We start from the raw sequence: 15,067 nt of genomic DNA on the forward strand, positions 1-15,067 counted from the left end.
AGATAAACACGAAACCTAACAGAGTGAGCTTATCTCTAAGTCAGGGGTCGGCAACCCTGGTCCTGGAGAGCCGCAGGGTGTGCTGGCTTTCGTCTCCACCTTAAAATAAGCACCCAAGAAACCAGGTGAGGTGAGTTAACTGTGTAATCAACGGCTTTCATTGATCAATTAATGCCAAGTAGCAACGAAAGCCAGCACACCCTGCGGCTCTCCAGGACCAGGGTTGCCGACCACTGCTCTAAGTGTTGTGTTTTATTTGCCTTGTGTGTCATTGTGTTTTGACACAATGAGCCAAATTCTGCAACAAGTGTGTAAGTAATCAGAAAAAAACCGGTAAATTACGTGTCGTCTCATATGGTTAAATGAAACGTTTTAGGATTTAATTTAATTTCAGCATTTGTTATAAATTGTGTCAAAGTTCAACTGAATATGATCATGTCCTACGAAATCTGTATTGTCGCTTAGCTTCGCAATAACACTTGTAGCAATAAAACCGTTTTAGCAAACACAACCCTGTTAACAATTGTGATAACTAAAATAAATAGCTTACAAAGTCAATTAGAAGGAAGGTGGGAAGGGGTGGAGAGGTACGGCGAGAAGAGGTGTGTCGCCGTACTGCAGTCAGTGATCTAATAGGCTAAGGTAACAGAGTTATTTCATGTGTCGAGTGCCAAGTAACCCACGGGGCTGGGAGCACCAATTAAAAATAATTTATATACCCAAGTGTAATAATAAAAAGGGTAATAGTGCAGTATTGACTCAGTTGTGGTTCAAGCTCGTCACAGTAAGCTAGTTGCACAATGGACCTCAAACTTTCACTAACAGTTCTATGGTTCTAGGCTGCGGAATATTACGGGAACACCATTTTTACAACATAAATACATTTTTACAAGGATTTAAGGTCAGTTATTTTATGGCTTTTACTTTCAGAATCGTTTTATTTTTGTTATCACTTGGCAATTGCTTTAAGTTCTGTTAGCTACTGTTTGATTTAAAACAAAAATAATTTCCAACATTTAACAAAAGGAAAGTCAGAATGGCCCAGGAATGCGTTCCTTACGCTACGTCGTTCCTAAGTTATACCTTAATAATAATACAGTTAATACAATAATTCAGATTGCTTACACACTAAAATTGAATACTAACAGAAGCATCAGAACTGCGTTTCCGGAAGCCTTCTTAACGCTATGTCGTTCGTAAATTATACCTTGCGGAATTGTGTCAAAACTCTACACACAAGCCAAACAAGACACAACACTTGGAGATAACCCCCTATGCTAGTGTAGGCAAGGTCGGTGGTTCGTTCCCCGGTGTAGCTACAATAATATCCGCATGGCCCTTAACCCTACATTGCTCCAGGGGAGGATTGTCTCCTGCTTAGTCTCATCAACTGTACGTCGCTCTGGATAAGAGCGTCTGCCAAATGCCATCAATGTAATGTTAAGAAATGCATGGCTATATTCAGTTCTAAAATGTGACATTCGCTCACACTTGCATAACCTTATTGGCCTATCTTAATTAAATGCATGGGTTGCAAGATGGCTAGATGTGCAGTGACGAAACTGTCAAATTCTTACCAGCAGGATTTATACTTGACATTAATAATACAATGATAGAATTACCAACGTCATTTTCTTACTGCCTTCCCATATATTTTAATGTAAATTGTTCTGTTATTGCGTTGGCATTTGCAAGGCATCTAATAGTTTCAAAAGCCAAGCCAAGTTTTATTTTAGTCTGTGCAATAATATCACTACTACTGATAACAGTGGGTCGTCAGGTTACTGATGTTGTAATGTTTTTTTCATGAACACAACTGTAGGTCTGTAGTTGCTTAGGACACTAGAATCTAAATTTTTTGTTTCACAACTGCAGTTTCAAAAGCCTTGGCATAATGTCCAGTCACCAGAGATGTGTTGACTATCTTAAGAGCAGTTAAGAGCAGTTGTGGAGACACTTAAAAACATTTTTAAAAAGGCTCAAAATGACATGTTGGACGTTTCTAATCGTGGCTGGCTTGTTACAGGGCAGATCATCTAAATTACCAGTGTTTCTAACAATACCAGCTCTAATCGTTACTTTATAATTTTTTTGGCAAATTCCTCACACTTTGAGGGTAAAGCTTGGCAAAGAATCTCAGAGAATGGCCTGGGATTTAATAATTTGATTCTCGGGTGGCCATTGTACTCTTATGAAAGGCAGTGGCGCCGGCAGCCGTAATCCTGTACGTACATTTTTAAAAATGATTCTGTTCGGGTTTTTTTATTTTTATATTAAACATATATTTACATGAAATTGTGACAATAGAAAATCCTGTCTTTGGATTCTTTTTTATTGAATAATGTGCTTGAGATGCATTTTTTAACTCTCTAACGTTACCCTAAGCCAACGAACACTCGAGCCGTTTGACGCAAATACATTTGGTGGATTAACGTTTTAGGCTATTGCAGGATCAACATTTCTGCCGCTTAATCGTGACGTTGGCAATGTTGGATTTAGCTTACCGGTATCTTGTGTGCTAGCAAGCAAATAAGTAGTCTAGAAATGAGCAAACGAAACGTTGGGTTAAGGTCTCGCCTGTAGTGTCAGCTATAGATAAAAAATCCTCTCGTACTGAGTAGCTGCTTGAACAATGCACGTGCCGAACTACACGAGCCTCCCAGCTCACACGAGCGCACAGCTGAATTTCTTAACGTTGCCTTGGGAAATAGCCATCTATCTATTCCAAGTTAGATCGCTCACGCCAACAAGCAATAGAGCGCAATAAATATGGAGTCAAAGCAGTAATCGATCTAATTTCCGTTTGCGGACAGCAAAACATACCCGTTCGGGGCCACACGGATGAGTGTAGTAATTCTCAGGCACTTCTGAACTAACGTGCTGAGGGAGATGAGTTATGGTGCCGTGGGTAGCACTGCCGCCTCACAGCAAGGAGGTCCTGGGTTCAAATCCCCCGTCGGCCGGGGCCTCTCTGTGCGGAGTTTGCATGTTCTCCCCGTGTCTGCGTGGGTTTCCTCCGGGTATTCCTGGGTTTCCTCCCACAGTCCAAAGACATGCAGGTTAGGCTGATTGGAGAGTCTAAATTGCCTGTAGGTATGAGTGTGTGAGTGAATGGTGTGTGTGCCCTGTGATGGACTGGCGACCTGTCCAGGGTGTATTCCTGCCTTTTGCCCAATGTATGCTGGGATAGGCTCCAGCCCCCCTGCGACCCTGTTCAGGATAAGCGGGTTAAGATAATGGATGGATGGATGGAAATTCAGAACGAGCTGATTGAGATATGTGGAAAACCGATTCAAGACAAAGTTCTCCCCAAATGCAGGGATGCCAAGTGATTTTCCATATTGGCTGATGAGACGGCTGATATTAGTAACGTTGACCAAGTCGCCCTTGCAGTTCGGTTCATGGAGTGTTCTGCCATCTACTCAGTGCGAGGATTTTTGGGGATTTTTTTTCTGCAGCTGACACTACAGGCGAGACCTTAACCCAACTTTTGCGCTTAATGCCGCCTTTAATTTCTTGTTTCTCTGGGCTATATTGTAGCCTATTATTTAGCTAGCTGTTGTTTTTCAGGTCTCTCTCTCTCTCTCTCTCTCTCTCTCTCTCTTTCTCTGTAACTGTAGCCCCACCTCTGTCTGTTCTATGGTCTTTGTCAGGTAGACCCCTCTGCCATGTCAAAGAGGCTAAGGACAGACATTTCCAGCTGCTGTCCGTCCACTACTGCAATGATTCTGCTGCACCTGGTCATCATGCCAACAGTGTGTGCAAAGAGCCTGCTGCCGTGTAGCCCTGAACTCTTTGAATTGGTGGAGGCCATTCTGAAAGATACTGTTGTGATGGTAAGAGAGGCTGTCATCAATTCATATTGGTGTCATTTCTTGGAGATTTACTTGGTTATCCCATGCGTGAAAATAGTAATCAAGAAGGCGCACTTTGGAAGACATCTGTACAGTTTAAGAAAAGACTCTGGCTAATGTCCAGCACATTGCATTTGAAATGAAACGACCATATGAGGTTAATTTGCAGACTATCACCTTTAATTTGAGGGTATTTACATCCATATTGGGTGATCTGAGTAAGAATTACATCCCGTTTTGTACACAGTCCCACCAATTTAGGGGACAAAAAGTAATTGGACAGCTGAGAAGCTACCTGTCCAATTACCGTAATTCCTATATGGACAACCCAATATGGACACACCCAATGTATAGCCTCAAATTAGAGGTGACAGTCTCAAATTTCAAATATAATGTGCTGGAGTACAGCCAAAAGAACATGTATATCGTGCAGCACCCCACACTGAGTGAGAGGCAGACCCAAACCAAAAACTGGAATGCTTTATAGAGTGCAGCCCAGGTGCAAATCAATCAGGAGGAGATGTCAGAAGAATTTAGCCATAGGTTATATTTTAATTGGTGAATCCAGGGTAATCTGACTAACATTTCAGGTATTTCAATAACTTTGAGTCAGAGCTTGTCAGAACCAAAACAAGGGTCTCCTTATTTTTTTTTGCTTTTTGTTCTAGCAGCCTGCAATGTGGCAAGACATCTGTTATCTAACTATTGTGGCATGACTACATTCTCCCTTAACAGAGCTCCATTGAAGAAAGACTATATACACCAAATGAAACTGATTATAAGGTATGTGAGCAGCATTGACAAATGGGCTCTATCTCCCAGGGATCCATGCGTATTTGCATCAAAAGCATTCGATTTTAGTGTGTTGGCAACACCAACACACACACACACACACACACACACACACACACACACACACACACACACACACACACACACACACACACACACACAGAAACCACTTATATACTAAGTAACCACTAATCAGTCTGAGCCTTGAGTCTTGAGACTGTAACTAGTCATTGAGGTATTTGAACCAGGGCTTGCTGGTCCCAAAACAAATAGCTGTTTTTGAGGGTATGCAAGGAGTTTTACTGTCCAATCGACCATATTTACCGCTATCAAGGAGGTTATGTAATGACATCTGCCTGTCCGTCCACCTATTTTCCTGTGACAGACATCTTGAAAAGTAATGCCTGGACTGCCATGAAATTTGTTTCATTCACGATTCATTGATTTTGGTGACCTTTCCTGTAATGCCACCATCAGGCCAAACATATATGTAATGCTGGATTGCGAAGAAATTTTCTGTGTGTCACGGTGGGGGGGACAGAGGAACCAGAAGCTGACACAGGGGTGTGGAAAAATGGCAGGTTTAATGGCAGATGAAGGGGCAGACAGAGCGTAATCAAAAACAGGCCAAGATCAAAAACCAGGGGGTCAGTCCACACAGGCAAAGGTATAAAAGCTGATCCAAAAAGAAGAGTCCAAAAAGCAGGCAGGGTTCAAAAACAAGAAAAACAGAAAACCAAAAACCAACCGGACGGAATGCCGCAAGGGCAAGGGCAAATTAAGTGACTGTTAGTTTGTTAGTTTGACAGAGAGTAAGTGTATTAATATGATTAGTACTGTACAATATCTAAATTAGTAGTTGTTAGTAAGAATAGTGCTTTACAACATTAACTAGCGAAAGAAGCTGGAAGTAAGGAATGCAAGATCGGAAGGAAGGTTGAACCCCGGAACTTTCGTAAAACACCCGAATAGTGGAGCACGCAGACAGGGGAGTGACTCATAAACATTCAGACTCAGACATTACAGGGGAAGACGAGTGCAAAGACTAATGAATGTAAACACCAGAACACCAGACATGAATATGAAAAATAATACATTACAAGAATAACGATAATATGCACTTGTAAATCGCTTTGGATTAAAAGCGCCTGCCAAATGACCAAAAAAATGTAAATGTAAATGTAATAAATAATCGTAAACTAACAGACAGAACTCTGGAACATGACACTGTGCACATTCATAACAACGTAACATAACATAAAACATAACAACATAACATAAAACAACAAACAGTACTGTGCAAAAGTCTTAGGCACCTGTGTAACATTCTGTACAGATAAGATTCTTTCAAAAATAATTCAGTGAAAGGTCCTAAATAAACGTACTATACATTTGACATTACATTTTAGTAATTTGGCAGAATAGTTAAAAACTGAATCAAATCAATATTTTTTGTGACCACCCTTCGGTATTAAAACTGCATCACTTTTCTGAGATATAGAACTGCAGGACAGCATTGGCTAAGACAATCAGCAGGGAGGTTGATCAAAGTATGTTGGAGAACTTGCCACAGTTCTTCTGCAGCCTTGATCAAGTTTTGTATGTGTTTCCTTGCTCAGGAATTCAGTCAGGCTTCAGAACAATAGGACCCAGTAGCAAGACCCCAGAAGTGAGTTCAGAGTTTTTATTGACTTGGTAGCAGAGTATACAGGTGAGGGTTGATAGCCAGCAAACAGAATCAGCAGGGAATAGGCAGTTTGTTAACCTTCCTAATGTGTTAGAAAGTTGCCCACACCTTTTTTGTTAGCGTGTCAAATTTGACCCATGATTTATCTCAGTCCAAAACACTCAAAAAACAATGATTATAATCCAATATTGCTTTTTACCTCATAACTAACTTATTATGCATTCATAATCATACAATCACTGCTTTAAATGTTATTTTTATGGTCCCAAGACCATTATTTTAAAATATAGCACTTCTTTTCAGTTAAAAAAAAAAAAGGTTTAAATTCACTCATTATATTTCCTATAGTGAAGACAATGTTATCTGACTATAATAGACTAATAGAACACACCTTCTATAATAAATTGCTTGTGGGTTTTTAGAACTTCATATTATTAACCATAGTGACATCTGTGGTGGTATGGGTCAAAATTGACCCCTATAGATCTATGTGAGGAAAAAGATCAAAAGGTCAATATTCAAATTTTACATTGAACAGGAACAAGATGGTTTGTGTGTGTGTGTGTCTTCGAAATAACACATTTAAATTGAACATTGAACAAGAACAAGATGGTTTGTGTGTGTGTGTGTGTGTGTGTGTGTGTGTGTGTTCACATGCATCACAGGACAGGGCAGACACAGGGCAGGACTGTCACCTCTTTCTCTTGTTCCCCCTGGCAGATTCCTTGTGCGGGTTGCTGGTGTGGGTGTAGTGAAGCTCTCTCACAAAATTGGCAGAGGCAGGGGTTTGGGGAAGCTGCTGTCCTTTTTCAATGTGGGGATTCACCAGAGCCCTCCCCTTGGGTTTCATAAGGGATCGAGTACCATGATATATTGGCATTTTTTGACATGAAGACCTCCTGTTGAGCTTCTGTCTCATACTCAACATCATCCTCAATTTCAACATGCTCTCTCTCCTCCATATTACTTTCGTGATCAAAGATATGATCAGTAGCCTCATAGACAGTGAATTTCTTGCTCTGGTTGAAGTAGACAGATGCTGCTGCAGAATGAAACTGACAAGAACTCAAACAAGTCTTATTTATAGATACCAGTGTTGCAAGAAATCTGTGCAATGTTGTTCATGCCAGGCCCCCACAAGATGACACTGTGCTTGTCTGTGAGAGAAAAAATGTCCTGTGTATGTAGACATAATATTATGAAGGCGAGGAGTTGTGATGACAGAGCAATGGGTATCCTTTTTGAGTGTGTGTGGGAGATGTATAGATAGAGAAAAGAGAGATAGGGAGATAGAGAGAGAGGTTGTATGCATAATGTGGTTGCCAATTGCCTATGTACTGTAACTGACTCAGAGTATCTGATTGCATTGAGAGTATTTATGTCCTTTGCATACTTGTATTTATGTGGACATAAATAAATCATTTATCTCTGTGTGTGTGTGTGTGTGTGTGTGTGTGTGAGAGAGAGAGAGACAGAGAGAGAGAGAGAAAGAGAAAGAGAAAGAGAAAGTGTCGTGTCTCTAATTTGTCGAAAAACAACTTCACGAGAGAAAAGACACTTCTTTCAACATAACTCCTCCTAAAAAATACCAGCTGATCTCTGACACGATTTCAGCACTCTTGGGTGCCAACATCATTGTGGCAATCGCCCAAATTATAATTTCGCTTTGTATGCTATTCTCTAAAAATAAATGTTTTCTTTAAACATGACGTTTGTTTTGTAAACTATTCTTAAATGTTCTCTTGTCCAAAACATAAATGACATTTTGTATCATAAGCTATTCTTAAAATAAATGTTCTTATCACATTGTACAGGCATACAGCTGTTCTGCAAACTGTCCTTGACAAAGCTAGCCCACCCCCACAATGTAAGCCCTGCAAGCTGTTTTTTAACAAAGAGGAATCATAAAAGATGAATCATGCAAAACATGGTGTTATTCTGTACTTTCCAAGTTTCCTTTTAAGCATACACATTATTTTATTCAATTCAGGTTACATATGGGTCACTATACTTCTAGCACAAATTAAGAGTTAATCAGTTTGAAAATATATAGGCATACTCAATCATACTTTGGGGGGCGACATGGCTCAGGCAGTAAGAGCAGTCGTCTGGCAGTCAGAGGGTTGCTGGTTCGATTCCCCGCCCGGGCTGTGTTGAAGTGTTCTTGAGCAAGACACCTAACCCCTAAATGATCTTGACGAGCTGGTCAGTGCCTTGCATGGCAGCCAATCGCCGTTGGTGTGTGTGTGTGTGTGTATGAATGGGTGAATGAGAAGCATCAATTGTACAGTGCTTTGGATAAAGGCGGTATATAAATGCCAACCCTTTATCATTTACTTTAACATTTGATTAATGGTGGTTTCTTGCGTTTCCATAAACTCATCTGTAATAAATGACATAGGTTCATTGGATTACATATTCTACAGTTGACATTGTGGTTTCTTGCGTTTCCTTAAGCTCATCTGCAATTAATGATATAGGTTCATTGGCTTGCATATTGATTACATGAGTAATTGGCAGCATACATGTGATATATATTGATTATAGGCCGCATACACATTGGTATACTTTTGGAGGAACCAGCTTGCTCAACTCTAACGGTTTGATTTTTAAAATTTTATTTATTAATTTTTTATTTTAAAGATATTTTTTAGGCCTTTTTCAGCTTTATTGGACAGTATATAGTACAGAGAGACAGGAAGAATGGGAGCGAGAGAGAGGGGAAGACATGCAACAAATGTCGGATGGTCGGATTCGAACCGCCAACGTCGCGGCTCGCAATGAGCATGCAGTCAGTGCTCTACAGGCTACGCCACCGAGACACCCAACGGTTTGATGTTTTAGCCTGATTTTGACTTGTGATCGATTGTCATAAAACAGGGGAAGAACATCTTGTTCTGTTAATTTTTCCTACAAAAGAGAAAGAGAAAGAGAGTCCACAGTGTCCAAATTCTGTGAGAAAGGTTAATTCACGTGGGGGAGGGATGCCACCGTGCGGGGAGGGGTGGGGTGTCTAGAGTCAAAGATGAATCTTGTTTGACCCAAATTTTATCCACAGAGCTACCCACAACTTTTCAATGATGCATGCCATACCATCAACAGCCAATATTCTCTGCCGGGTCATATTTGACCCATAACACCACAGATGTAAATTTTCTTGTAAGAGACCTTCAGAATTTACTAAAATGATGACAATTAGTTTTGTTGTGTTTATATAGCTATTTTTGAGGATATCATGAAGCCTTGTTCCAATGAAAAAAACAAGATATGCAATAAATAACGACCCTAACACAATAGAAGGGTTAGCAAGTGTCCAGAGGTTCAGTATACCAGCAAACAGAGATAACAGGTGTAGGGACCACATTTCCCGCAATCCCACAGGACAATTCAGCGACATCCACCCCGCATGACGTCTAGTTTGGTTCAGCCAATCCCAAAACGGCAGGAGCAATAAACTTTCCCCGTATAAAAGCAAGGCACACTCTTAAGAAACTCTTCTTTCTTCCGACACATTTCTCTTTTTGGCCATTCTCTTCACCTCATCTGCTCCGAGACTCGGACAGAGGCTGAATTCTGCACAGTGCACCACCAGACCTACGGACACACCTAGTTTACCTCGCGGTAACTTAGTGGCCTATAGTGAGTGGAAACGGGTCTACTGCTACATCAATTCACTAACGAACAAGAGCAACAAACTTTAACACACGGAAAACGGACCATCGGACATTTTTCAGATCCAAACGGACCAGAACACCCCAGCTTTGTTTACCTCTCCAGGACATCATTCACACCACCATCGTGGCTCTTGGATCCAGCAATGTGTATGGGCTCAGTAAGACAACAAACATTCAGGCATAGCCAGTGTTTAGTTTAGTCTTAACTGATATTGTGAATCTGTGTTTCTATATTTGCAAGGACCCCACACAGGGATGATCCAAAATGAAGTCGAAGTCACAGGCAAAGGATCGATAACAAACAGGCAAGCCAAACAAAAACAGAATCCAGAAACGAAAGTCACTAAACTATGGATCAAAACAAAGCAGAAGGATAAAGCAAGAGGCGGAAGTCTAAGACAAAACAAATCATAACAAAAATCTATCAGAAATAATCGCTGGGGAGGATGGTCGGGCACATAACAATCTGGCAACGAAAGACAGAAACAAAAGGGTTTACACAGGGTAACAATAAACGGAAAAGCTAAGCAAAACTAGATAAATGAAAACACAGAACCTGACAGTAATGTAGACACGCCTTTTGGCTAAAATCCAGGAAGTACAATAATTTGAGTACAAAGGCATGCCTTTGGTCTTCATTTGGTGCTCTTTTCCTGAACAGATATGTCCCACATCCACGCTGGCATGCTTTGCAGATGAAGTGAAAGTGCTTGTGTATCACAGTCCTGCATTGCGTGAAACACTCCTAACCAGAAGACTGATGTCCATTAACACAAGGGTGAGCATCTCTGAAAAACTAGGCCTCCACAAGACCTGTTATACTTTTATAACCAAACTGTGCACCAGTTTACAGTTTTTGATGATTGCTTACACACTGATGAAACAGATCCCAGTAAAATCAACAATAGCTATTCTTGAGTTTAACTTTCTCATTTATTTGATCAAACAGAATAAGAGAGTGTAAGGCCTAACAGCTTTCTGATAGTCTTCAATTTGCACATACACACACACAGTATGACTTAAATACAGTTTTCAGTATACTGCCCCAGAAGGGGGCATCAGTATTTTGTCTTCACTGTTCTGTAAGACTGGAATGTGCTAGCTACCCCCTTCTGGGTGAAGCAGAGACACACAGGTGAAAGGCTGTCTGCCTGCTGGGAGAGAGACAAAGAATTTTTCAAAATGGCACTTTTGCAACAAAATTATACACACATGCACCATTTGAATTACTCTTTCAAAGCAGCAACAACACAAAGATGTACTTTATACAAAACACTGGTGGCTTTAGTACTTTGTATACCTTTTACATTTTCTCATACAGGCTTCTGTGAAAGATTGTTTCAGGACAGTACATCTACTCATATAGCAATGAACACAAATAGAAATGCTTCAGAGAAAAATATATACAGCCTATTTTTGCCTATTGCAGGTTTTTACAACAACAAAAATACACAGAAGTAGAATTATATTCCAGTAATCAATACAATATGTTGTAATATACATTTGTCTGAATGTATCTATGCAGTGCCGATATGAGACAATCTAATGCTATTACTGTATGAGAGTATAGTGCAGTGACACTTACTTGCACATAGTCATAGCGAATGTCTCTGACTGTAACACTGTTCTTCTCAAACAAGAACATTGCTTCATCGCAAGATGCGGCAGTGTGTTTTCGATATGCTAACACGGTTCATATTATGGAATGTGTGATCTGCGATGATGTGCTCTCGTAGTTGATGTAGGTGGATGGTGTTGTTTGCCAAAACTGTATTGACAATGACCAGTTCCTGTTCATGGGTGAACAGATGTTGCCTTCCACCCTCAGGAGGTCATAACACAGTAACATCAAAACTATTACATTTACCCTACAGCACTATTTCTTTTTTGTTCACTGAGGATCACAGACCTAATATTGTAGGACTATATTGTATTGTACTGTGATACAGAATGATATGCAACAATTACATAGGTACAGTCTAGTGTAGAAAGTTGAAGACATACCTGTTCTCCAGTCTAAATGTCTGTATTGTGGATGCTACCATGTAGCGACTCAGGTTGCGCTGGACTCTCTGCCCAGCCTCCCTCATCATGATTTATGACATGGTCCACCAAAGTAGCACTAATATCGTCGGAAATATGTCTCCGTCTATTTCCGGGTCCCCTTCTCTGTTCTTGTCTTTGTCCTCCTCCTACTCCTTTCTCTCTTCCTCTATCTCTTCCTCTACCTCTTGCTCTCACTGCCTCCATGTTTGTTCTCACAAAAGAGGTGAGCTTACCTGAGGTCTATTTGTAGTGCTAAGGCTCAGACTGATTGGTGTTCAATTAGTTTATACGTTTTCATATGTGTAGGGGTGTTGCCAAGTTCAGGTGTGTTTTCCCAATGATTGCAAGAGATTTCATTCATGGACAAAGTGTCTAATGTAAGAAGCAGTGTGTAGTGTTTCGCAAGAAGTGTGTTGCAGAACTGCAAACAAAGTGAAAAGCAGAAAATGTGTTTGTACTTTTGGTGCCTTTGTTTAAGGCATGATTACAAAAGGTTTACTGCACTCTATCTTAACTGAATTCTTTAAATTATGTCTGTATCTCTGTACTCTTAACTATTTTATGCTTTTATGTTGCTTTTTGACTATTCTTATGTAAAGCACATTGAATTGCCTCCGTGTATGAAATGTGCTATACAAATAAACTTGCCTTGCCTAAACAGACCAGCGTTGTATTTGATCATCTGACCATTTTTCATGACCGTTGAAATGTATTGTCATTCCCAAGCCTTTCTATGTGTTTTCTATAGTACGCCTTAGTCCATCTGGGGTTAAGTCTTTTACTGCTGTAGGGTATCCACTTAGAGGTTTGACGTGTTTTGTATACAGAGATGCTCTTCTGCATACCACTGCACACCACATAACGTATGGTTATTTGCGTTACTGTCACCTTCCTGTCAGCTTTTACCAGTCTGGCCCTTTTCCTCTGACCTCTCTCATTAACATGGTGTTTCTGCCTGCTGCTCACGGGATGTTTTTTGTTTTTTGCACCATTCTCTGCATGCACTAGAGACTGTTGTGTGTGAAAATCCCAGGAGATCAGCAGTTTCTGAGATACTCTGAGATGTCTGGCACCAACAATCATTCCACAGTCAAAGTCACATTTTTTCCCCATTCTGATGGTTGATGATAACTGATAACTGAAGCTCCTGACCCATACCTGCATGATTTTATGCATTGCATTGCTGCCACACGATTGGCTGATTAGATAATCGCATAAATAAGTAGGTGTACAGGTGTTCCTGATAAATAATATATACAGTTAGAGTGGTGTTTATTATATGCAGCTTTAAATAAATAAATAAAAATTATTAAGGGTGCTGTTAATTCTGGATCCCACTGTATATTTCCCTCTAGGGTCTTTCAGCGAACTTATCCCTGGTTATGGGTATGCACTTTGTTGTACGTCGCTCTGGATAAGAGCGTCTGCCAAATTCCAATAATGTAATGTAATGTATATATACAGTAGGCCGCTAAGTAAAATGATATGGACAACATGTTAACCTTTCAATGTGAACAGTTTAACCTGAACCTGAATGGCCAATCTTGTTACTCAGGCAATCCAAATAATTTTATTAACTAAAAAGAAACATCAACCCGTGTCTTGTGACTCGTCCAATAAAGTTCAGTTTCCAATGTGGTTATTATGAGTACACAGATACAGAAGTGCAGGTAGAACAGCAGGAAACATGTGTGAGAGCTTCCCAAAACAATGGAATGTTTGGATTTTGTTGGAGCCAAACATCCAACAAAATCCAAACATTCCATTGTTTTGGGAAGCTCTCACACGTTTCCTGTTGTTCTACCTGCACTTCTCACAGATATGCCCAGATCCCAGTTTGGGAACGCCTAAGGAAAAACCTAATGTATTCAGCAGCAAAATTAAGTATGGAAGCTTTTGCTCCAGTTGTCATTGGGGTCAGTGGCTGTGATCCAGTATGGTTTTTACTCAGCTGAGTTGTGTCTGTTCTTGCAGAAGGATAGCGGACGCTGTCGGCAGTGTGAGGCCAACAACTTGGAGCGTGCAGAGACGTTTCTGAGCACACTGAGAAGCATCCTGCAGCAGATCAATGCATATGGCTGTGGACGGCAGCCATGATGGCCGTGGAAAGGGAAGCGCTTGCATACGCTCCCCGGCTGATGACAGATGTCCTAGCCTTCATGCAATACATTTCCTACTGTTACTTTGGAATACTCCGGTCTCTTGAAGCTTCTCGCACGGAGCACACAGATTCCCCAGATTAATCTGTTTTATTTTAAACTAAAGATTTGTAGTTTGAACAACTATTGACTGAGTGGTTTTTCAATATCACTGCTCATTGGGACTGTTTGTCCAAAGCCAAATAAAACAGTTTGACCTACATATTAAGATGACACTCAAGTTTGTTTTTCCCCAAGAAAAACATTGTGATAAAAAAAAGAATTGTGGAAATTAAATATTTCACTCTCTGGATGAAGAGTGGAAGGTTATACATGTATATACACTCACTGAGCACTTTATGAGGTATTTATTAGACTTACTATTTTTGACTTATTGGTCCTCTGTTGCTGTAGCCTATGCACTTAGATGTTTGATGCGCTGTGTGTTCAGAGATGCTCTTCTGCATACCACTGTTGTAATGTGTGGTTATTTGCATTCCTGTCACCTTCCTGTCAGCTTTGAAAAGACCGGCCCTTCTCCTCTGGCCTCTGTCATCAATGCTGTTCTGCCCGCAGAGCTGCTGCTCACTGGATGTTTTTTGTTTTTCCCACCATTCTCTGCAAACTAGAGACTGCTGTGCGTGAAAATCCCAGAAGATCAGCAGTTTCTTAGACACCCAAACCACTCTGTCTCACACCAACACTCATTCCACAGTCAATGTCAGTTAGCTCACATTTCTTCTCCATTCTGAAATTTGGTCTGAAAAACAGCTGAACCTCTTGATCATGTCTGCATGCTTTTATGCTGCTGCCACATGATTGGCTGATTAAATGTTTGCATTAACAAGCTGGTGTCTTTCATTCAGAAAAACACTT

General features: G+C 40.5%; 1 protein-coding gene across 7 annotated transcripts; it reads left to right on the forward strand.

Annotated features, from left to right (window-relative positions):
* On the forward strand, positions 1-14,994 carry il15l (interleukin 15, like). 7 transcript variants are annotated; one of them, XM_061218019.1, is made up of 5 exons: positions 1-130; positions 3,654-3,836; positions 4,590-4,637; positions 10,669-10,785; positions 14,028-14,994. In XM_061218019.1, the coding sequence occupies exons 2-5, from the start codon at positions 3,669-3,671 to the stop codon at positions 14,148-14,150; spliced, it is 456 nt and encodes a 151-aa protein (XP_061074003.1). In that variant the 5' UTR covers positions 1-130; positions 3,654-3,668; the 3' UTR covers positions 14,151-14,994. The 7 variants fall into 7 exon arrangements, with proteins under 7 accessions (XP_061074003.1, XP_061074002.1, XP_061073998.1 ...); XM_061218018.1 differs by having other exon boundaries at positions 14-130; positions 3,621-3,836; XM_061218014.1 differs by lacking the exon at positions 1-130 and adding an exon at positions 769-901.
* Positions 14,995-15,067: the final 73 nt, after the last annotated feature.

The sequence above is a fragment of the Conger conger genome, chromosome 13, assembly GCF_963514075.1.
Source record: "Conger conger chromosome 13, fConCon1.1, whole genome shotgun sequence".
Lineage (NCBI taxonomy): Eukaryota > Metazoa > Chordata > Actinopteri > Anguilliformes > Congridae > Conger > Conger conger.